Here is a 24,998-nt window from a genome sequence, read left to right as displayed (position 1 = left end):
ATAGATCTTTTACCAGTAAAATGTGATCATTTTGAACATAATACACTTGATTCTTTAAAAGAATTTTCATTGGATTATGGGACACTGTGGAAGAAAGAACCAGGTCAAAAGAAGTATGTATTTCCATTGCTTTAAAATTGGTCCTGTGGGTTCAGTGAGCAGCAGAGATCTCTGGGTTTAGGTGTTACCTTGTAGATGTGCCTTTGCAGGATGTAGGGATTTGGGCCAGAGTCAAACTTGCCTCTGTTCACGAGCAAGTGTAACACCAGTACCCCTTCTCTCATTACCTGACATTATGGAAGACCCATTCCTCCTTACACTGCAGTTTTTCTTGTCTTTAGTTTGCAGCCTAAAGGCAACATTGCAAACATTACATTAGAATGCAGCTTGAGCAGAGAGAAGTAATGTTGCTTAAAGACAGCTTTTTTTTATGAAGCCCTTTGAGGCGATGCACAAAACAATGTAAACAACACAGCAGAGGAAAAAAATGTAATCCAGTGCTCTTCTATGAGTCTCCGTCAATCACATATAGCTACATTAAGATTATAAATGTAGCCAACATGGCGATACCATAACGACAGCCTTGCAGGCAACACTATGAGGCTGCACTTGGACACAGCAGAAGTTCTAGCTACATTCATGTGAAAAAAAAAAAAGTTTTCACACTATTTTGCGCAGTCCTCTGAAAATCTAAACACACTCTCACTGCATCCTTAGGATCTAAGTGGGTAAATAGCAGAGAGGGGCTGCCAATCAAATTGACTTGTTTAACTGATAGTCAACAAGTGTTGCCACCTGTGTAAAATCAGGTTTTGGTAGGAAAATATTTTGCGCTGCTTTCAAATTGGTCCCAAATAGAGCCCTTTTTCTCACATGACTGTGCATGCTTACAAAGATAATGCTAGCTCGCTGACGTTAATCATTTCAAATTCCAACATCACTCTATTATTTGCTAATTAACAAAATTGAGTGTGACTGTCATTGGTTCTTTAGAAAATTGGTAAGAAACCAAATGAAACATACAGTCGTGCCTGATGAAACATCAGGGGATCAGAAGAGTTATTCCTAAACAGACTTGGATGTGTGCAACATTTTTTTATGGCCATCCATTCAGTACTTGTTTCTTTCACTCAAAAATCGAATATCTTCAGATTTACTTCTTCGAGGTCTGTACAAAAAGTAATGGGAATCCATTAAATAATAGCTGAGATGTTTCAGAGTTTTAGACTGACCAACACTGCAATCCTCAGAGCCATTGTGTAAGTATGGTAGCAAATAGTATCATAAAGCACAGTTGTGAGTGTCTGCCACCAGTGACACTGTAATGTATTGCAGATTGGGTAGCGCTAGTGTCTCTGACAGTTAAGGTCTTTATTTTTTAATAGAAATAATAAAGCCAGATTTCATCAAAGTTTATTGTTGTCTTTTAGTGGACAAGTATGACACGTTATAACAAAAGAACCGGTACAGCATGATACAGGTACAATAAAGCCAGTGGGGAAAAAATACAACTGAATGCCAAGGAAGAATAAATAGACAAGACAGTGTTGTAAAAACGTAGTCATGGGCTGCGGTATAAAACTTGAAACACACTGGGTCATTTTGATTGTCAGATCCTATAATGTCCGTCTAAATTCTACTTGGTGAGACACAGTGAGCCAGGAGACTGCTCCAAAATATGCTGCTTAAGAGCATATACTCATTTGTTTGCAATGAAATGTGACGGGCCTGTAGGTCTGATTAAGGAAGTATTCATATGCTATGTACTCCACAGTGCTCTGATTGAGACCAGATCCCTGCTGGAAATCCCGCTGCTTTTCACTGCTTTGAAAACACAGAACGTGGCTTGCATTCGCATTCAGCTCAGAGGTATGATGAACAGCCTGTTGTCTGGTGTAGCAGTGTGCATTTATTTTAGGCTTTTTTTGGAAGCAACTGACCTACCTCCTAAAAAAAGATAATGTAGCCTAGTCAGTAGCTTTTCACAAGCGCATATTCCAAGTTAGGTGCCCAGTTAGAATAAAATAAGGATTGTAGGTGACACAGGGAGTGTGTGTTTGTGGGTGTCACAGCATTTGAAAAATGAGTATGTATCTGACACAGCTGGATGCCTCCACTCTTGCCTGATGACTGTTTTGACAGTTCAGTAATAGCCTGTGTTGACAGTCAAGGCTGCCTTCCACGAATGAAAGCAATTCAACCCGTGCTATTCAGACTAAAACTCCTCTTTCACAGTAATTAGATTCTTGACTAAGATGATTTCGAATCCCTGGGAGCCCAGTCGAACTTGGGAAAACAATTAATCTGGAAAGGGGAAGTACATGCTTTAATTTGGGCCTGATGGAGTGTTTCGCTTTGGAGAAGGACATCTTTTCGAGCATTAAGGAGTTGCTTCCTTTACATCTGGGTAATTTGTCAGAATGCCTCGGGATGATTTGCAGGGAGCAAAAAGACTGAGCTGTACAGAGTTGCATTTTTTTTTTGTATGCTGGAAATTAGCTATTTATTTTACAGTGTTATTATCAGGACTTTCCATCAGCGGTTAAATGTTAGTATAAACAAAACATGAAATGCTGGAAGGGTCCTGATTTCGGCAAACCAAATCTGCCTCTTGACTACCTCCTCATGTCTGAAATGAACTGGAAAAAGCACAATAATCATTCATTCCATTTTTGCAACGCAGTGTTGAGGCCTCCCATTATCAGTTAAGTACTTGTTGTCACAAGGTTAAAATAAAATGCTGGATTCCAAATAGCTTTAGGATACCAGCTTCGCTCATCCTGACTCTGACATCCTGCCTACACTGAGGTTTATTTCCTAAAGCTGGAGTGAGCTTGCATAACCAGGATCACCTGTGGACCCTCGGCGAAATGGAAAGCCCTCCATGAAAAGCTCACAACATGTCCTCTTTGTTTTAACCTGTTAATCTAATCTAATCATATGAGAAAAACAATAAATCCCAACCCAGCTGTGTTTGCTGCGTCAGAGAGCGGATTAGAAGGATTTAAAAACAGTGCAATTCACCAAGAACCTGGTTTTTTATCCTTGTGGTAATCTCCTGAAATCTCACTCCAACTCATCGCACCATTTAATGTTTCTAGTGCACTGTGTCTGAAAAACAAGATACAAGACGTTACATCATACAGGCGCACAGCAGCGTCTTATGTAATCTTTGTTGAGAAAGGATGCTTACCACACTGAAAACGTTTGATACTCGATCAGTGATGGTGTCATGAATAGAGTAGTGCATTATAGCACGGTGATCTATCACGGCTCATCGTTTCTGACTAAGGTCCACACAGCATCATCAATAAAGGACCCTTAAAATTCAAACTTCAGGAAACGCTACTGATTTTATTTTATAATTAGAAAAAAACCCCTATAATTTTATAAAGTTCAGGTGCTACTTTGAGAATAAAGTGGTAATGTCAAAAATAAAGTCAGCTCTCATAGATCTAGTAGTTATTACCACACTTTATGTGCTAAAAGTGAAATAATATCCCCATTACTAAGTCTAAAGTATGATTTATCTTAATATATGCAAGGCATTTGGCAGGGGCAATCATGACAAAGTTAGTGAGGCAAGGCTGAGATGGTTTGGACATGCACAGAGGAAAGTTCATGGATATTTTGGGCACAGGATGGTTATTATGGAGCTGCCAGGCAGGATGAAAAGTGAAAGACCACAGATGAGGTCCATGGATGCAGTGAAGAGGGGCATGCAGAGGGTTGGTTGCTAAGGATAAGGTGAATTGGGGGCAGATGATCCACCATTGTGACCCCTAAGAGGAGCAGCTGAAAGAAGAAGACTATTTTGTAGATGTTGCCAATTACTAGCAGGTGTAGTTTGAATCGAAACAACTTTTTTCTAACTTGTTATACTTTATTCTTGAAATGTTACAAAATTTTGACTTTATCCTTATAATAAAAAACCACAAGATAAAAAAGTCCTTTAAATTTAATACTTGTATTATTTTGGCCCTAATTCCCCTAATCCCTCCTAATCCTTCGTAGGTATCTGGGCAGGCAGAAACTTTACGATTATTCTTATTGTAACCTTTTACTGCTTTGTCCATGAACACCATATGCTCGTGTATTACTTTCTACCTCATCATCTGTCAGTTAAAAAAACCTTTCCCTAACTTTTCCCCGCTGTTGTGCATCCTTTTCAGTATTCTTCTCCCAGCACCCAGTCCTCTCCTTCCTGTTTACGCTGATACACACACGCCCATGTTGTGAATGCACGATATTATGTCCATTTACAGCCGTGTTAGTATATTCAGAGATTATTTTGTAAGCTGTTCTAAAACCAAAGTTGTTTTCATTGTTCTAAAGCAAAACAAAAAAAGTGTTATTATGGATGCAGCCTTAGTCTCACGAATTTTTTTGGGTTAATCCCTGTGAGTTTAATACTGATGAAACTCATCGCTGTCAAAGAGCCAGTCTGTTCCACTTTCATGCACCGTTGGCCATTTGATATCAGATTTCCCACCTCCTTTTGAACTTGAATTTACATATAAGCTGCACAACAATATTAGTCGCCTCTATCTTAAAACGAGTCATGTTTTAATTAAGGATTTCAAAATAATCAAAGGCCCTAACTCCAATGACAAGCTCTGCTTTGTAAAACACGCAGTTACTGATGACTTGTCCCTGACATTATATGAAGGATTACATCTGATCCTTTTCAATCTTGATGCAATCCCTAGTCCCACCCAGTGTTTTTATTAAGATTAAGCTACAATCTTAAAACATTATGGATGCTTAGACTTGAAGAAAATTGATTTGTTTCTTTTGAGGCTGCTGTTTGTCTCGGCAGGGTTCCCTTCATCATCGACCAGCTATATGCTGTCTTAGCTCTTTTATGCAGTCAACCTCAGGGTTTTTTCTAGGCTCTGAAACGGCCTTTGTGGGGTGACTATACGCAGCAATAAAGCCTGATTGATCTACATACGGTAGAGGCCATAAGTCATAAGAAAAATGTGCATTTTCAGGCTTTTTTCCAACCATTTGATAAAATGCGGCCAATATGCTGATGCAGGGTTAAGTAAATGAAATCCAATGAACAAAACTGGTTTGAATGAGTTCTAAAAGATTGTAAAGCTGTGGACTAGAGGGGACCTGACCCCTGGAATTCAAAAGACACGTTGCTTGTTGAGTGGTTGTTTGATAAAGTGTTATTAAGCTCTTTTAGAGAGGATTTAAATTGCTGCTTTTATTCTCAGTTCCTTAATCATTTGGTGCTGGTTGATTTTCCTTTGGGGGCTGGCTAAAAACCTCTGCGGGGGGTGTGCCAAAAATGTCTTTATGCAGGAAAAACCCTCTCACCCATGTACTTTGTTCCTTCAGTGCGGCGCATGGGAGTCTTTTCTTTAGCATCTTTCATCTCTGTTGTTGGAGTGTGTAATTCTGTCATTTGAAGCATGTTTTGCTGAATTAAAAAAAAAAAGAACAAACAAACAATATTCAGTCACTTCAGTCGAAAAAAAAAAATAGCACGCACAAAAACACAAAACACCAAACAGCAAGAACAAAGCTATACAAAGTAATGCCACCTTCAGGGTTTGAGTCACAGCTGCTTGAAGAATTTGTCACTTCAGTCAAAATTTAGTGGTTGTGTTTATTCTGCAGTGTTCAAAGTGCTCTGCTGTGTTTGATCAAAAAAAGATGCTGTCTTTGAAGAGCAGGCCAGTTGCTGTTTTTTGTCTGGGTTCTTGACACTCCTGATTTCTACACTTTGCTCTTTGCCAGATAAGCAGCATGCAGATCTTTTTTTTCCCCTGCCAGATTAATGCAACAGGTTTATATGAAACATGTATATTTATGATGGCTCACTGCAGGATGCACCTCTGTTTTGAGCTAGATAAGATTTTTAAATGTTTGCTGTAAGCTATGGCTTCTGAAAAAAAAAAGATTACTAAAATAATACAAAATCAGACATAAGCAGTTTAGGAAAATGAGGATATGAAGTTTTCAGGAGCTGGTGCTACATGTTCAAGCTACACGTTAGGGGATATAGGGTGTATATTGCATTTCATTTTTAAATTTATCTTTAGTTTATGCAGTGCTAGCACTTATCTGCTCTACACTATCTGTAAAACCTCAATCCAGGTAAGGTGTGCAAACTGATCTTAGTTCCAGCAGTCAGTACAGTCATTCACTTCCATTTTTTTTTTTTTTTGGGAGTGGGGGGAACTAATCCATCTTCAAAACTTTGAAAGGGAAGCCATATTCATTCTCAGATCCCATGAGAAATATTCCCCCTAGTGCTGTAGCTGAGCACGGAGAAATTATTAGCTGATTTTAAGGACTGATAATGGCTCCGCTGTGATTTGGTGGTGCCAGTACGTTGCGGGTATAAAGCAAAGTTAAAACTTTCATTCCGACTACCTGGCCACATGGCAGAAAGAGGAGAATTGAAACAGGAGATATTGCTTTTTTTCTCTTTCTTTTTTTTGTTCAGGATGCCTCTTAACTGCATCTGACAGTTGGAAAGGAGACGTGAAGTTCTTTTTTTCCCTTTATAGTATTATTACTCAAATAGCATGTCCTAGCTAGATACAGAGGCGTTTTCAGTTAAGACTTTCAGTTTCCGCCTTGGGGGGGGGGGGGAAAAAAAACTTCAGCTTTCCAGAGACCAATCTGTTCCTTCTTCATTCATAACCGGGTCAATGAAGGCTACGTGTTTATTAGTTTGGCTTTTGGTCTGGTCTCTTGTAGAGTGGAAGAGGGTAGAAGATAGACTGCTTGACTCATACTGCTTTGACCGTTTGCAGTAGGTGCAGCGACATGGAGTCAGATAAAGGTAGATGAGGATAATCGTTGTAGTCACCATACAGCCGAGCAGCGTTGTGTAGCCAGTGTTGAATAACTCTGCCGTGGGCAGCAGCACCGTCACGTTCACCTCCCGAGTTGCATTCAGTGCCTGTTTAATATCCACAGCTGTGCACACATACAGTCCCGAGTCATTGACCTTGGTTGCTCGGATCTCCAAAGTACCATTAGGAAGCAGGTTAATTAGATTATCATCTATGTTGGCCTTGGTGATGTGCCCCTTGCTTGGGGAGAGCCATGTAAAGGAGAGATCTGTGCTCGTCAGGGATGTTTGGCAGTCTAGACGCATCCTTTCTCCCTCTGAAACCAACACGTTGGAAAGGAGAACTGTTACGGGCTGCAAAACAGGTTTTTCCACAGTGCAGTTGAGGAAGAATCGGTTCTGTTGTAGAAATTGGATGGACGATCGTAGGTCTCCGTTAATGAAGCAGATATGCTCCTCCTTAAAGTCCCTCACTGAGTCATAGCCCCTCAGGTCCCAGTGCCAAAACACGCTGTACATGGAGCAGTCACAGATCAGAGAGTTGTTGTAGAGATACAGGCCCCGCTGCACCAACCTGGGTAAAGCTTTCACATCCTCCCATTGCAGATGGGTCAGTCGGTTGGATGAGAGATCTAACATGCTCAGGAATGGATGAGTGTGATCTTGGATTGAGAAGAAAGGGAAGTCTGTGATTTGGTTGAGGCTGAAATAGACCTTTTTTAAGCTGCTCAGGCCACTCAGTGTGCCGGCCTCCACCCGTGCAATCTTATTATTGAAGAGAAGGAGCTCCTCCAGCCTCCAAAGCCCCTGAAAGTAGTGCTGCTCTACCGCACGAAACTTATTGGAGGACAGGTCAAGGTGCCTGAGACCAGAGACGTTTTGAAAAGTTCCAGGATTCAGGGCTTTGAGTTGATTGTGCGCCATCAGCAGGTTTTCCAGCCTGGACATCCCGTTGAAGCAGCCTGGACTCAGCCAGGAGACATGGTTGTGGCTGAGGTCGAGACTTATTGAGAAAGAGGGCAGGGAGTGAGGTAGCTTGGTAAGTCCGCTGGAGCTACAGCTTACTGCATCGGATATACAGAGGCACACGGAGGGGCAGGTCTCCTCAGTGCTGTGGAGAAAACAGAGCAGCGCCAAGAGAAGGCTTGGATTTAGTCCGCAGGTCATGGTTTTTGAATTCTTCAAGGTTTCTAATCCCTCTGGTTCTCCCTGAAAAGATAAGAATCAAATGAGAAACAGGGTGATATATGAGAAGGGTATCCTATTTTCAAGTGTTTCAGGCTTTGAGCTGTTCAGCCATACTGGAGCTCTCAGTATCTGTGGTACAGTAGAAGATGAAATGGTTCACTTTAGTGACCATGAATCCTTTTAACTCTATATAAAATATTTGGAATGCTTTGGAATAAGAAATCCTCATGCTGGGATATTTTCAAATGTTTCAACAGTCAGATTCATGCAGACTACTTATTCCTCTATTTAGTGATTATGCCTCTGTAGATCAGCAAAAGGCGATTTTAAATGACAAGAACTTCATCTTTAATTCAAAGGCTCTAGCAAAGATATTGCAAATATGAAATCTTTTCCATAGTCATTCTATTTGCACAGACCCCAAAGTCTTTGAATAATTAGACATTTTTAAATATAAAGACTGTTTTTGACTGCCTGAACTTGAAGACATCACCATGCATGTTTGTTCGGTCTTTATTTTGGACAGAAATCATGTTTAGGTGAGTTGAGATCAGGGCTTCTTTCTCAGTATATTTTATTTTTCAGTTGTGAAGCTCCATTCTGCAGCATTTCACTGATCTTGCGCAAAAAGTCCAACCAAGGTCGTTTTAGAAGCAAGTCTCGCCAGCCGTTATCTTAAAACCCCTCTGGAATATTCCTATTTTGGAATATTTTTAAAATGTATTAAACTTTCAAAATAGAATCAGTCAGTCAGATAAAAAACATTTAAAATCAATGCTGAGTTTTACCTAAAAGTATATTTTCTTTAAAAAAATATTTTTTACTTGAACCACAGTTTGTATTACTACAGAAATCGACTATAGTTTTCAGCTATTTTATAAAGTCTCTGTTACACCTCTATACACTTACAGTTATATACTCTTTTTGTCTTGATAATTTGTTTTGTTTCTGTTTTTCGAGTCTAATGATGACCTCTTATTTTCCATGTTCACATCTTTTCAATAAACGGCTACACAATAAAAATACTTAGCCCAAACCAAACACTTAAAATCAGTTTCTTAATTTGTCATGAATAACGTGTAAACTGACCAACCATGAACTGCTCAGTTGGCTCGCTTAAACCTAATTCTTTGAAAAAGGAGGACTGTGTATAAAATTGGCTGTAATTTCTAAATGGTTAAGGCAATGTTTTTGCTTACACCCTTGAATTAAAGCTGAAAGTGCAGTGCAATCACATCTTGATTGCTTCATTTAAAATCCATTGAGTGTGCACAGTCTAAATTGTGAAAACTGTGTTCTTGTCCAGCTACACGCGGACCTGTATACACAGTAATCACTGTCTCTAAATGACAATTATTTTTATTGTTTTTTGGCACGTCGATTGTTGTGTGTTATTAACTGAGCATTCAGCAGCTAACAAAGAGGCCAAAGCCAAACCTTTAAAAAAGGCAGACGTAAACTGAGATTATCCGCAATCACAGCAGAAAAGTGTCTTTCAGCCTGCGACATAAAGCTTTTTTCAGTTCAATACCTCTGAACTCTAACAACTCATCTATACCAAACTTACAGAAAATAAATGCCAACTAATTTCCCTTTAATCACCAAATTCATAAACTGACTAATCACCACAGCTCTATATAATTAAAAACTTTTCAGCACATTGTGAAAGCATAGTGTGGACATACTTTACCTTCAAAAATGTTTTTAAGTCTTTATGAAATTAAAAGCTCAAAAGGAGAAAAGTTCACACTACTCCCAGACAAGTGAGCAATTTTGTTCACTTAGTTAATCTCATTCTCCCTTCCAAAAAAATAAAATGAAGAAAGGAACACACGGCCAAACCACAAATCCAAAATAAACTGCTTAGCGACAATACGAGACTCCAACTTTCTTTCGTTTTCCCGCTTTCAGAGTTGTATCCCCATCAATGAATACCCACAACATAGCTGTCTAATCCTTATCTCCTTTCGGATCCTCCTCCCGAGGCGCTCGAGGAATAATTCAAGGCTCCCGCCGTTCTCCTCAGCTAACTTTAAGGTCCCCCTAGCAGGCTTTTTCTCCTCTTCCCAAATGAGAGTGCCGCTCGAGAAACATCCTGCGGTGCTTTGCAGTGTATAACAAACAGCATAGAGCTCAGTTAATCTCCCACAATCCCCCCTCCTTCTCCGTGTCATTTAGAGACCAGTCTTGTGTCTCCCTCTCTCATCATTAAGTAATCATGCTGGTGGCTGCCCTCCTCGTTCTCTCTGTCTCTCTTTCTCCATTTTTAACCAATATCAGTTTTCCCACACACTGATCTGTTAGTGTGCTAGTAGATTTGTATGATTTTGCTTGCTAACATATTAGCAGAGCCCAGGAGCTTTACACATGAATATTGCATGTGTTATCCGGTAACCTTTCACCAGTAATCCCAGGGGCATGAAACTTGGCTGTGCTCGATGTGTTTTTGTTTTTTTGTTTTTCTTTGAGTATGTGTGACTGTGTCTTAGTGCTGGTTTTCTTAATGCTGTAAATACACCTGTTTTTTCTGTGAGCTTGGAAACCCTCTTCATCTTTTGGTGTATTTTGTAGGCTTTCAGGCTCTTCGGGTCTTTTCCTCACCTGTGTGCTCTGCGTCTATTTGAGTGGTTTTAAGTCGATCGACATTAGCTTCCTCCTGCCCCCGAATATGCACACATTCACTCTTCCTCTAAGTGCCTTATGCAGTACATCCTCTGCTTTCTTTCTGAACTCCAACATCGCTCCGTTCCCATCTCTTGGCTGTGGGTTTGACTGGATATATGCTGTCCATGGTGCTTGGTCATGGTGGTCCTGACAGCTCTGGTTTCTGTCACAGTGAATTAGCTTTGCCTCCCAGCTGCCACCTCCTCTCTGCTAGCCCCAACCCACCACCTCCCTCTGTGCAAGTGCTCGGGGCTTTGACTGACTCCCACTCACTCACTCACTCACTTTGCAGAGGCACATAACCTGATTCCCCACGGATTCAAACTCGCTGGATGGGCTTCACTTCTCAGACGGTGGGGTAATGGAGAAAGATGTTGGTGTCCACTGAAATGTGGATGAGAACGACTAAGGAGGAATGTTAAGTTCAACAAGAGATCGATTTAAAAACCTGCTCCTTAGTTTGTTTGGGGTTTTTTTGTTTTTAAAAATGGGTTGAGCATGAAGAAAACACATTTGGCTGTGTTTGTGCTGAAATGAAAAAGCAATGACACAATCTTGTCCCAGGGCTAGTCATCAGCTTGGCTGCAACATGTAAGAAATACATACACCCACACGTGTACATTTGAGATATGTTAGGAATGGATTCTAAGCAGGCCCTTCTTGTAGGTGTTATGTTTACGTGGGCTTGTAATGTGGCTCAAATGGCTCTCTTAGTAATTTGTCTATTTGCCTGCAAATTGAACCTTGTCCTACTATAAAGAAAGCCTTAATCTCGATAGCTTTTTAAATATTCACCTTTCATTGATTGTTTTAAGGTGTTATGTAACACTCCTAGCACCGTTTGTTGAATGGGCTGCTGAATGTATTGCTGTAGTGTTAGTCCCCAAGTCCCTGATTATAAGGGGATCACACATGACCTATAAACCAGAGTGTGCATAAGCTGATAATGATTCATGGTTTTGGCATATGAGGCTTTAAATTAGGTTCATGATTGTGCCAGTGTGATGTCACTGGCAGCATTTGGTTTTAGCTTCGGTGTAACTGTGTGGGGAACGTATTCTTTTGCTCAGGCAGGCCCTTGTTTTGCTGCTCTTGATGTGGTTTGAACAATTGTGGTACTTTATTATTTTTGATTTTGACTCCCAAGATCAATTCAATCAAAGCACAAGGAGGTAAACAAAAGAAAAAGAGTTGAGCGTCTATGCAGCTTATTCTCCTAAATTGCAAAACAATTATTTTTGCCCTTTTCTGCTGATTGTCTCTCATCATACAGTAATAGTCTGTGTACTTTTAACAGAATGAGGTCCCCTGGAATGTCACTTTTAGCACCTTCTTCATCTCTTCCACCTTTTTTCCACTTGAGATTGCCTGCAGATCTTTTTGGGAGTCTCTATTTGTCTCTGCATGTTCCGGTGTGCGTCTGTTGTCAGGCTGGTGTCTGTTGCTTCAGCCCGCTGTTCTGTAAAATCCCTAATCTAATCAGTATCTTTGTATCCAGCTGCTTCGCAAATCCTGCCTCCCTCCTTCTCATATATATGATTGGACTCAGCCAATGCAAAATACGCTTGTCAAGTCAGCCAGGTTCAGAGTGGACCTCAAAGCTTAAACCCTGACCCTGATGCATCCTGCCCCCAGCAGAAAGTGATTTTTTCTCTTTACCATCTGCTGCAGGGAAGGGGGAAAGGGGGAAAAAAAGAAACGCAGTGGTGCACAGCGAAACGTCTGCTCTTATCTTGCCCTTGAGAAACTGCAAAGCTCGCTAAGAGTCGATAATATAAAGCTTTAAATTCTCAGCTGTAAGAAGAATATTTTTGTTGAACATTAAAGGCATGCGGGGATGTAGAAAAGACTATTTCAGACTTCTTTTGTTATTATACTTGCTCTTACTTAAAAATAATACCTTGGTTCAGAAAAACCTCGCTGAGATTAAACATCTCTTTCAAGAAAAACCTGACAAAGATAGGCAAAAAGAAAGATGAACACAGGTAAACAACATTACACAAACAACACAAAAATAAAACATCTCTCCAAAGGATATGTCACACTGCAGAGCGAAAAACACTCCAGCGTGAGTCCTAAATGAAAAATATGTTAATATCACAAAACATTTGGTGATGTGATTTGAAAAACAAGCTAAAGTGAAGGAAACTCAGGTGAAACAAGTCATGTCAAACTGAGAGTCAATCACTGAATAAATGACTGACATTGTGACATGTTAGGTTGAGACACAAAAGCAGGTTTGACTCTCACATTATTGCGCAGGAAAGTCCGACATGACCTCCCAAGTCCCGCAGATGAAGTGTTTCCACTACCTCTGTGTGCCAGTTGTGAACCTTTGAACCTGAATAGGTGCACCTTGTTCAGTGTCTTTCAACAGCTTTTTGTTAGCATGGCTGGCAGCCAGGTTCTCAAATATAAATGAGTCAGTGCCTGGGTAAAGATTTGGAGCGTTGCATTTTATTTCTTTTCTTTCCCCGGGCGAATTTGCAGTCTGGATGAGTTCTTTGCTGAAAAGGAGTTGCAGGCAGTATGAGACTGTTTGCTTGTCACGAGGAGCTGCTCAGATGCTCCATATGTTCTGTGTTCACTGTGATTGCAGTGCATTATTCAAGAATATCTTACTCAAAGCTCCCACAACCTGGTGAGGTTTTTTTTGTTTCACGTTGCATAATCTGAATCACAAACAGCATACTTAGGCACAACATGACTATCTCCACTTTGAAATGTTCTTCATTCATCCAGTCTCTTGCATAAAGTGACTGTAACTGTGAAGAGACAAGCACCCCATCTAGTGGTTTAAGACTTTAACATTCCAGTTACAGTATTTTTGTTATGTTTTCTTATTAGAATTAACACTTCTACAAATTAAATAACATTGATTGAAAGCATTAATCTGTAGCATTTACATGATAACACTGAATAAAACTTGCTAGAAGACACACAGTACTTTAATAATGATGCAGTCAAAGCAGCCTTTATGTATTGGTTCAGTTCTGGATAGTGACTGTCTTGTGTATATTTCGTGCATGCTGCCTGAATCAGCAACAGTTAGCTCAGTTTAATGGTGAAAAATTACTAGCCTTGCCTTGTGGAAACTCACTCATTTAATTCATTTAGCATATTGTTTACTTCATATCCAAGCTGCACATATTAAACGCATGATGGATAACTTGATAAAACAAGGTGGTAATCTAGCCTTGCTGGCTCCCAGTGCTTCCAGCGCTTTTTTTTATGCTAAGCTAAATTACTGTGCGCCTGCTTTGGCTCCGTATTTAACAGACAGTTATGAAATTAATATTGATCTTGTTTTAATAGTGCAATTTTGTTGATTGCATTAAAAAAATAACACTGACAGTTCTGGACATCGTTCGATTTTTAAACCCGCTTGAATCTTGCAGAGCGTGAGGCGGGCGGAAAAGAGAACAAACTTAAATTTGAAAAATTATCCCTCACTGAGGTGAAATCTCACCTCACTGCTTTCATGCTCAGATGTTTGGTGTTTACACGACCGTCGAGTACAAGCGTAACTATCGATTATCATAATAACACGTCTTGATGCGTATCAGTATATGAAGAGCAGACAGAGGGCTCGGGGTGTGAACTGCCCATGTCTCCTCAGCCTCTATTATCTCTGTTGATTGTTAACGGATTTCAATTAGGATTCGCAGGAGTTAATATGATTGCTTGCTGTTTACCCTTTCTTGCTTCCTTCCATGAAAGCCAATTATGCATGAGTAGCAGTGGATGACTACTGGACACTGCTAATAGCTCTGCTTCTCCCTTTGTGTTCACATTACTGAAGGATATGGGTTGTGAAATGAGATCGCTACTGACTACTGTGCTATCAATGATTGTGCTATAAAACATTATGGGCCAGAACATAGTAAATTGTGTGACGTGACTGTGGGGTGGCTGGCTCTCTGCTCATCCCCTGCTCTTTTATCTGTTATCCTCTCATCCCCTTCTTTTTTCCTGTTTCTGTCATCTCTTGTTTCTCTCCTCAGTTTCCATATCTCCACTTGCCCCCCCTCCTCCCCGCTCTCCTGGCAAACCTTCCTTCTGTTCCATTCCTTCACTTCTTGCCTCATCCCCTCTCATCGTTTATTTCTCGCCTTTCGTTTATCCTCTCAACTTTTATCTCCATACATCAGTTCTTTACACCTTTCCTCTCCGCCTTTCATCTCCAGCCCCTTGGTTATCAACCCAGACAGACAGGACATGAGTCAGGCCTCTAGCCTTTTACCCTTCAATATCACTTATGAGAGATTGACATATCTTAGAAAATCCATTATACCCAAATCAATGAGGATTAACCTACATAATATAGACCTCTCATATAAATCACAGCCATAGAATTAATCATTATCTCATTACTGAGGGAATCCGCTGCCCACTTATCTAAAATGTCTGATTGCATGTATGCGTGTGTTGTCATGCATGACCACTTCTGTTCTGTAATGAATGAGTGAAGTTGAGAAACGCCGGGGCTTCATCAGACCGCAGCTTGTGTTCGCTTATTAAGAAAAGAGATGGCAAGTGGAGAAGTAGAATGTTGCTTCACGTCAGTGAAAGATGGAAACAGCAATGTTTATTTGGAGCAGATTTATCTGACTGCACTCCACAGTTGAGCTAGTGTGATGGATCCTGCGGCCAGCTGTCCGTGCCACCTGAGCCACGCTGCTGATGTCGCCATGTCGCTGCTCTCTGCTCAGACAGACACTGGAGGACATGAAGGGTGATGAGCAGTTAGCAGTTCCATCAAGGCTCTCCGGGGCCATCCGTGGAAAATGAAACCATCTCCGAACAGGTAACTCAATTTAACTCGTGGCCGCCTTCTCTGGAGCTACAAGCACAAATACTTTCCCAGCTGATGAGATGAGGTAACAGAGCATGGCCAGAGTCACTGAGTGCAACAGGAGAGGCCCTCTCCGACCAAATTGCCTGGACATGGTCAAGGTTTTCCACCACTTTTACAGATGGAGAAGTGGAGACTGAAATGTTGAAAGGTTCTGGGGTTTTTTTCTCCTTCCACTTCAATCGATAAAATGGACTGGCTTTAATCACAGAGCTATTGAGTGCTGAAGCTAGCAGAATAGATAGTTGGTCTTCTGCAACCATTTCCAACTTTGCCCTGGTTCAGAAGTATTTCCGTGCACAGGAGGGAAAATACTGAATTTGGACTTAATTTGTAGCAAAGCAGATGAGGTGTCAAAACTTTAGAAAGGTTCTTTTATTCAGAGTTACTTTGTGCATTTTGCATGGAAATCAATTACTTTAAACAAAAAAAACAAGATGCGAAAAGACAATGAATATGTTATGTGAGTCTGTCTTGTTTTAGGGGTTTGTTTTCAAAAAATACTCACAGAAGGAGAAGTAAAAGCACTTATCATGCAGAAAATGGCTCTTAAAACCCACATAATATATGCATGTTAGATGATTATTAGACTGTTTATACAGGGTTTCAGGCTTCTGTAAAGAAATCTACACACCAGTGACAAAAGCACCTGACGGCACTTATTTCTACGGTTTTACAAGCCAAATAGTTTTTTGAACCCACTGGTTAATTTCTAGAAGCATAAACAAGAATTTTTTAAGCACTCACATATTTTAAAATCCAAGGTGTTAATCTGTAAAGAAATAAGCAATATAAAATGGCATTCAGTGGAATTAAAAATTCTCTATTTTGGCTTAGTATAAAGAAACAAAACTATAATTGAGTTGCTTTAGCAGTCTCAGTGTAGGTACCACAAACAGCTAAAGGGAGAGTAATCCTGAAATGGATGTTCACATTTTGACAATGAGATAGATTAGCTGCACCGACGAAGGGGTGTCACTCTCACATTGCTCACATCGCTCATCAGAAATCACTCTTATTAGACCATTTCATAATTGTTCTCCAGCTAAATTATATAACGATCACATTGACCTTTCCACAGTCCTGCTTAGTAGTCTGAGTTGGTACATTCAGGGAAGTCAATTTAATGAGTGCAATTTAATGTGTGGCTCAATAATGGTATCTTCTACTCTATTATTAATTACAATAAGAAAGTTAGCTCTGTTAATTATTGCAAATGTGTTACAGTGAAAATGCCAATGTGGCTTGAAAGCCTTCAGGTATTCCAGAGGAAGTGATGCAGGCTTCGTGCTTCTGGAGGAACTGTTAATAAAACGTCTGCTGCGAAAGTGAGCCGCGGCAGCAGATAGATATGACTCTGGATGTAGCCTGCTGTCTTTCGGTAAAGTATGTATGACTCCATTAGAACGCATTTGATGAAAGTTTAATGTTGCCGGTGGGCAAATGGGTCATTACGCCTTCATGTTGGGTGGTGTTGGGTGGAGGGGAGTATATAACCTGTACTGGCATCATATATTTTCTATATTTCTTTTTTCAAGCAGGTGCTACAACAACCAACCTTTCTGGCTGAAGTGACCTTGGGCTGGACAAAGAGCCCTTACCTGCTTCAGTTATGCTGTTTAGCAGCTGAATCAGAGGCACAGTGGAGCCACAGAATAGACATAACGAGAGGACAGACTGGCGTTGATCACCTGCAGTGATTCCCATTGATTATTCACTAAAGCAGACGCTAATTCAAGTTGAAAAACAAAATGCATGGGAAAAATGATGTGCTGCTGTGGGTTCTAAGACGGAGAGATGCAGCCATATATCATGCTTCTCTGTCAGCCGCACGCTGTGAAAGTGAGGCAGAAGATGAAAAAGAGAAGGGGGGATGGGGAGCGGTGGGTACGAAAACAGGATTGAGTGAGACTGATTGTCGCCTGCAGAGGGAAACCATTAAGCTCACCAAATATCATTATCAGATTTTCAATAAGGTTGCAGCCATCAGATAGTGAATACAGACAGTGCTGCTGCTTCTCTTTCCCATTCTTGCTGCACCAGGTGCAACATGTTTTTTGCAATTCAATCTGGCTACAAGGCCACGAGGAAGCTTTACTTATTGCTTAGATCCCAGAACAAATCACACGCCCAGCAAATATCAGGGGCTGGGCTGCCCGGGGAGTGGCTGGAGGCTCGGGGGCCTCAGTGTGTACTGTTGTTTGAGTGATTACACAATGATTACCACCTGCTGCGTACTGTTGTGCTGTGTATACTCTGCTGTACGGGGGCACTTGGGGGATTTACAGTGTTCTTCATTATAAACATTTAAATAGCTTTGCTGATAAAGTCTTTCCAAAATGAAACCATATTTCAATAGATTATCGCTCCCCTGTAAAGCCCCAAAATTCATCACAGGCCAAAGCTAATGAGAGATAAGAAACTGGAGATAAGGGAGTTTGGGCTTGCGGAGTGTTCTTTTGCTTTATTGTGGACTAAGCTCTAAAGTAGCTGAAAGGTTATAAAAGACAAAATATTCTGCAAAAGCCAGCAGATATCAAACACGCATTGGTTGGTTTGGATAAAATAAGAGAGGAGGGTAACCAAAGAATAAAAGTAGGAACCCATCTGTCAGTGCAGTCTGGCTGAAGTAGTCCCTTGCCTCTCTGTTTTGATTATTTCCTTATCTCTCTCTTTTACTGGCTGGCGGTGAGTAACAGTGACCCACTGGATTGCTTCCTAGACCATATTTCCTGGTCTGACTGTGGCATTGCAATTTATTCCTAATGTCAGTAGATTTTTTTTTTCCGAGGCATTTTCTGTAATTAATTCATGATAAAATAAACTTTATGTTGGGCATGTAGCTTACATGCTGCCATGAGGAGGCTGAATGTGACTTGGCGATTAATGGTCGGTGAAAGTGAAATGAAAACAAATAATAGACTATGGGTTAGCTCTAATGAAAAGTCAGACTTCAGATAAATGTCTGCATGGATTTAAAAGTTTTCTTGTTCTTTATAGTCTTGAGAAAAGTTAGTTTACTCCAACTCTTAGACCAGTTAGGACAATATTTTAAGCTAAAGAACATGGAAGACTTAGGAATCACATCATATTCCTTATCTCCAGACAATTGAATTTAAAAGTATAACAGTCACAAAAAAACTTGACCAGGAAAATTCATGAATAAGGTCAACAAACATCCAATAACATAAAATTTCAGTGAATTGCAGAGATTCTGCCTATTTGTAATGTTCATGTGGCAAAAGAAACAACAGACAACATCCTTGTTGCTTTCTGAGGGGAGTTTTGCCATCTCTAATGATTTTATTGTTTCCAGGTCTCACTAATAGTTACCATAGAAACAGTCTTTCACAGGTGTGAGTGATTATTATTGTTGAAACACAGCTAGCGTTCCCCCGTGTCACAGAGAGCCTAAAAAACATGGAATTATGTCCATCTAGAAACAGATCTTATCACTCTGGAACCATTTAGGAAATACCTAAATGGTATTTATTTGGGCAATAATTAAAAAACCCAATTGGGGAGCAATCCATCCATCCATCCATCTTCTTCCGCTTTATCCGGGGCCGGGTCGCAGGGGCAGCAGCCTAAGCAGGAAAGCCCAGACCTCCCTCTCCCCAGCCACCTCCTCTAGCTTATCCGGGGGAACACCAAGGCGTTCCCAGGCCAGCCGAGAGATATAATCTCTCCAGTGTGTCCTGGGTCTGCCCCGGGGCCTCCTCCCGGTGGGACATGCCCGGAACACCTCGCCCAGGAGGCATCCTTGTCAGATGCCCGAACCACCTCAGCTGGCTCCTTTCGATGTGGAGGAGCAGCAGCTCTACTCTGAGCCCCTCCCGGATGCCTGGACTTCTCACCCTATCTCTAAGGGAGAGGCCAGCCACCCTTCGGAGGAAGCTAATTTCCGCCGCTTGTATCCGCGATCTCGTTCTTTTGGTCACTACCCACAGTTCATGACCATAGATGAGGGTAGGGACGTAGATCGACCGGTAAATTGAGAGCTTCGCTTTTACACTCAGCTCCCTCTTCACCACGACGGACCGGTGCAGCGTCCGCATTACTGCAGCCCCAATCCATCTGTCGATCTCCGGCTCCCTTCTCCCATCACTCGCGAACAAGACCCCGAGATACTTGAACTCCTCCACTTGGGGCAGGAACTCATCCCTGACCCGGAGTGGGGACTCCACCCTTTTCCTATATGGAGCAATCCATAAATTTTATTTCAGTGGTCAAAGACACATGAAAACTGCAGTTTTACAACATAGCAGCTTCATAAATGATGTGCCAACACAATAAACAACACTGAAAAAACCATGTGCATACAGGTAGTCCAGAAAAAAACAGTACACTTACCTATATATTTACCTATATGATTCTTGGTCCAGCTTTTGGTTGGCTTTGGTAGCAGTTTCATATTCAGGATTCACTGACTGCCATGTTTTGTCCTGTCTTTGGTTTCATTAGTGGATGGGAATGAAAGGAAGTGTTTATGAATGGCCTCACCACTGTGGCTTTTTGAGGTTTTGAATAGAGTAGAGATGTTTGAGTTTTGAGAACATTTAGTTTCATTTAATTTCGATAACACACAACTTGTTTCAGGTACGATTAAACAAAATCTGTACTGTGATAGTCATCTTTAAAGTAGACCATTACTATTCATGCGTGAATACACATTTGTCAAAAAATATCATCAGGGAGGCATTTTTTATAGATTTGCTTTGATGTGACATTGCTTTTTTTATTGCTTTGTTACAGTCATGTTGTTATTGCATTTTATTGTTAGCATTATTGCTGTTATTTGTTTTATTTATTTTAAAACTTGTTGGCTGTATTTTTTAAATCATTTTTATCTCTTCTTGTTGCTCTGCTTTGCCCTTAATTTCATGAATTTTGTCTTTATTTTTTTTTGTTCGTTGTTAAAGGTGATAAATATGTAAATAAGTAATTCGTTATTATTATTATTATACCAATTTTTCTCTTCGAGGCAATTATTATAACCCAGGGTCATGAGAAATATCTTCAGGGACAAGGACAGCAATTAATCCTGCAGCCAATGATATTGCTTCTGACCACATGGACAAATAAAAACTTTTTTTAAAAAATATATTTATGTTTTATATGCATTGTTAAGTCTCACTAAACTGGTGTCTCCTACTCTGCTTATTATCCTTTTTTAATGTGTTGGGTGAGAAAAATAGGAATGCGGTCTACAAACTTCTAAATACTCTAAAAGTTGTTTTGTGTAATTATGCGCCAGCTGTTCCAACCCCAAGATTTGGAAATGATTAAGAAAATTCTCTAACATAAGAGACATTTTTCCCAGAAAAATCACAATTTATAATTAATATATATTAAAGTTTTTCCTCAACTACTCCATTCAGGAATACTGTCAGCTGTGATGTACTGCATATGAGTTATGTGTAAATAGGTATACTGCACAGCAATGCACGACACTTGCCATTTATCAAGCAATCCTTCTTTGCCTTGTTACTCTGCGGATGATATTTTCCTCACCTGGTTTGTGTCTTGTCCAAGTAAACAGCGTCTTTGAAGTATTCTCCCAATGTTAATAGCCATGGCACCTTTAATGATGAGGCAACAGACAAGGCCTGGGAGAAATATTAGCTCAGCAAGGTCATAGCAGACAAGGTCCCATCTGTCTCTTTGCAGCCTCGGTGGATCCCAGGCCCTTACATTACTGTGGCCCCGGGGCAGGAAAAATGGATCATCAATCTGATTTAGAGAGACTCTGGCCAATGCTGTCATTTCCAAGCTGAATAACACTACTTTCTTTTCCCATCACCTTTTGCAGGTAAATTCATAATGGCTAGAGATGTTAAATTGTCTCATATATGGCATCGTTGAGCCCTAGACCTTCAAAGAGCATCACATCACATTACATCACACCAACAAACCTCACCACAGCACGCTGCAGCAGACACGAGTATCTAAGTTTAGTGCAACACCACAGCCAGAGCAGCAAAAAGAAAAACGAAGTAGAAAAAGCGGTGGCCTAAAAGCCTTTTCTTTTTAAATAACACTGAATATACTGCTGCAGTGGATTCACGGGTCATTCCCTACCATGGTCCTGAAATTAAAGTCTGGGTGGTAAACTCAGTGGCTAGTCACTTTGCTCCAACTTTAGAAGTGAGACATGGTGTTAAACTGGATCAGCCATGCCTTTAGTGTAGCCACTTTGTTTAGACTGTGTTCTGTACACACTCACATACACAAAAAAAACCAAAACGCACACCCTTTGATACTCCCCGGCCATGGAATTCAGTGTTGTAGCTGACACAGTGGAAATGTGATTTAAACAACAGGCCTGTGTGGCCACGCAGAGGCCTGTTGATAATGAGTCTGTAATCCATTTGACAGCCAATAAACAGGGTGAGAATCTTATGAACCTCAGCCAGGAAAAAAAAAACCTCAGCCAAACAGCACCCTGGGGTGGATATTACCATAAAGAAATAAGCTTGAAGAGGAGCATCAGTCTGTGGACTGGCAGGTTATGACTCCTAAAACCTCAGATGGTTTATGGATCTTTACATAAAGGATGTTTTGAAATGAAAAGGCCTGGAGAAATCCAGCCTCTCGGCATCTCTTTTTCATGCTGGTTTTCCAGGCTCTCCAATCCCAGCTGTCGTCTTATCAGCTTTGCCCACCTATGATACCTCCTCCTAAGCGCTTCCTGCACCAGCAAAAAGTCACGTTTGTCTGCCAGTGTAAATTTGCTTATCTTATATAGAATGGAGCCCTTGAGAGGGAAGAGGTTGTCTCCTCAATACGAGGCCTTAGAGGATCTTTTGAAACCCAGTTCTTTTTTGCTCAGCAACCCTCTAATGTGACACAAATCCCTCTGATGGAGAAATGGCTCTCCTATCCGTAGGTTTGCTTCAGGTGTATTTACTTGCATATTTGTGCCCTGTGTGTGACGCGTTTCCTACAAGCACAGCTGAGAAGCAGCAGGGGAAGCCTGAATGTCACCCCTGGCTGTGCTCTGAAGAAAGGAGAAAAGAAAAAAAAAAAAACCTTGGCCACATCCCAAGACGCAAGTGGGTGGCCTGGCTGTGCTAGCTGTAGTCCCACAGTCTTTGAACCTGATTCCTGCAAATCTAGACATTGTTATTCACCTGGAACTTACTGTTTGGTTGACTTCCAAACCCAAACAGCATTGTAGCGCGGCTGCACTACTCTCTCTAGCATTCATCTCAGCATACCCCAGGTCTTTATTCTCTGCATCACATCATGCTTTCATACTGAGTCCAAACATCCCTGTAGTATCCCCTCCCTTTGCACACTGTGTGAGTGTGCTTTGTTCTCTCTGGCAAGGTGAATATCGTCAAGGGATCATTTAATAAGAGAAGGATTGCTTGGAAAGGACAAGAAAGGGCCTCAGGTGGAGAACCTCACTTTGATGAGGATTAGTTTTTATTCTAAATATGCAAATGACATTGATTAAGCCAAAGAGAGTGCATCCCCTGTTTTAGTGTAGCATTCCTCTCCTGCAGGTAATCTCTTGAGAAAGTACTGCAGTTCAGCTTTGGGAGACAATAGTAATAGCCAAAGATGAACTGCCATCATCGTCATCATCATTTGTGACTCACAGACAGAGAGGGGTAGTCGCAAATTACACAGACATGTAATTGAACAACTGGTGTTTGTTTTTCCTGATCTGCATGCTGATTAGCACAATAACATAGTTTTCTATTCGCTAAAATACACTGGATGACTCTCACAGTCCATGACTATACAGTCTTATCGTCTTTCCATGTTGGGACTTTTAACGTCTTAATCCCTCAGCATATTGCAGGAGATTATCTTTCTAAAATTAACTAGCCCCTTGAGACTGCAGAGATAGCAGCTGCTTTTTTGCCACTTGGCGAGTTTTCAACAAACAAAGTGGCTTATTGCATACGGGTGAGCATGCCCACATTAGCTTTTTAAAAGCTATAAGACTATTATGCTTGCTGCTTGAAGCATTCAAATAGAGGAAGTGTTTGAATCCAGGTTGGAGGATTCTTAAGATATTTCGTTGTTGTTGCAAAGGCTTCTTGGCAGCATATGTGCTCTGCATGTTGCTGCTGTGCAGGGAAATGAAAATGAAGGAATTCTAAAAGGCTGCCAATCCTACTTCAATCCCAGTGTGTCTGGCATTTATGAGAGGTAGTCAATCTAGGTTACTCAGAGGGAAACTTTAGCTGTATCCTGTGGATAAAAGTTCACTGGATATTCTCCGAAACAAAATATAGATTAATCATGTTTATGGCCCCAAGTAAACAAAGATTTAATTAATTCACATTGATCATAGCGCTACTTTATATTTTGCCAAAGAGCATCAGATAATCCTCTTTGAAGCCAAGAAAAAGAAGCGGCCTCTCAGCACGTCTTTGGTAAATTTCCACTCGTAATTTTGTCATGAGCCGTAGAAGACTTGATGGCTTCTCTGAAAAGCAGTGAGTCATTAATACTGTACATTTTCATGAGTTTCTCACTTTATAATTCATCAGGTGTCTGAAGCTAAATGTCCTCTAGTGTACGTCATCCTATCTGGAATTATAAGTGTTTTTTGGTCAGTCATAAATTCTTGGACTTTGCAGGTAATTTAAAACAGAAAATGTTTTTGCAGCCTGTTAACTCAGAGACTGTTTCTTTATTTCTGTTAGGGTTATAATGTGCCCCTCAAAAGTTTAGTCAATCTAAAAAATCATTAATATTTCATATTCATATAAATGTAAGCCAAAGCTGTGCTGCTATGTTAAAGTGCCCAGATTAGTTGTGGGGTTTTTAATTTTACTTTTGCGTATATATTGTTTAGATTTCATGCATTTACAAAGTGGAAAAAAAGGTAAAAACGCCCACTTCTCTCCCCCAGAAACTGCCTTAAATGCCTTGATTGTAGTCCAGGCTTTCTCCTGTATTTTCTCTGTATCAACACATAACACATCTGTATCAAGCCTGATTAGCAGCTAGTTATTGGCACGCCTTCGAATGGAGAGCAGCTGCCTTACAATCCATCATTATTCCCTCGCTAGAGCTGCTTCTGCTCTTAAAATTTCTCAGCCATGAGCAAAGAGTGCCAAATATTCTGTTGTTGGTTGCCAATGCAAAGACAAGAGTCTACATGTACTCCAACCGTTTAAGTAACCAAAGTCCAAGTGGATTACTTTCTTTTTTTTATGTCAGTGCACCCCCAATAGTGTTTTAGTGTTAAGATTTTGCAACGCTAAATATAGAATAGAATAGAATTCAACTTTATTGTCATTGCACATGTCACAGGTACAGGGCAATGAAATGCAGTTTGCATCCATCCAGAAGTGCTTTAGCCATGATATAGATATATTACAATATATATTAGCAATAATATAGATATGTAAGTATATTACAGAAATGGGTCTATTATGGTATGTTATAATGTACACGGTATGAAGTATGTTATGAATATTCTATAACTATAAGTATGTACAGGCTATA

At 40.5% G+C, this 24,998-nt stretch overlaps 1 protein-coding gene across 3 annotated transcripts; it reads right to left on the bottom strand.

Annotated features, from left to right (window-relative positions):
- Positions 1-1,408: 1,408 nt before the first annotated feature.
- LOC102307669 (amphoterin-induced protein 3) lies at positions 1,409-10,158 on the bottom strand. 3 transcript variants are annotated; one of them, XM_005931797.3, is made up of 3 exons: positions 9,696-10,158; positions 6,833-8,026; positions 1,409-5,431 (listed from the first exon to the last, which is right to left on the bottom strand). In XM_005931797.3, the coding sequence occupies exons 2-3, from the start codon at positions 7,982-7,984 to the stop codon at positions 5,306-5,308; spliced, it is 1,278 nt and encodes a 425-aa protein (XP_005931859.1). In that variant the 5' UTR covers positions 7,985-8,026; positions 9,696-10,158; the 3' UTR covers positions 1,409-5,305. The 3 variants fall into 3 exon arrangements, with proteins under 3 accessions (XP_005931859.1, XP_042080628.1, XP_042080629.1); XM_042224694.1 differs by having other exon boundaries at positions 1,409-8,026; XM_042224695.1 differs by having other exon boundaries at positions 1,409-8,026; positions 9,945-10,158.
- Between the last annotated feature and the right edge of the window lie 14,840 nt (positions 10,159-24,998).

Source organism: Haplochromis burtoni, unplaced genomic scaffold (assembly GCF_018398535.1).
Source record: "Haplochromis burtoni strain Fernald_Lab_line unplaced genomic scaffold, NCSU_Asbu1 Contig_146, whole genome shotgun sequence".
NCBI classification, from domain to species: Eukaryota; Metazoa; Chordata; class Actinopteri; order Cichliformes; family Cichlidae; genus Haplochromis; species Haplochromis burtoni.
Note: the sequence above shows the minus strand (reverse complement) of the source record. Positions and strands in the feature narration are given on the sequence as shown.

Coding starts and splice junctions, on each gene's coding strand:
- LOC102307669 (XM_042224694.1), bottom strand. CDS start 7,984: ATGACCTGCGGACTAAATCCAAGCCTTCTCTTGGCGCTGCTCTGTTTT.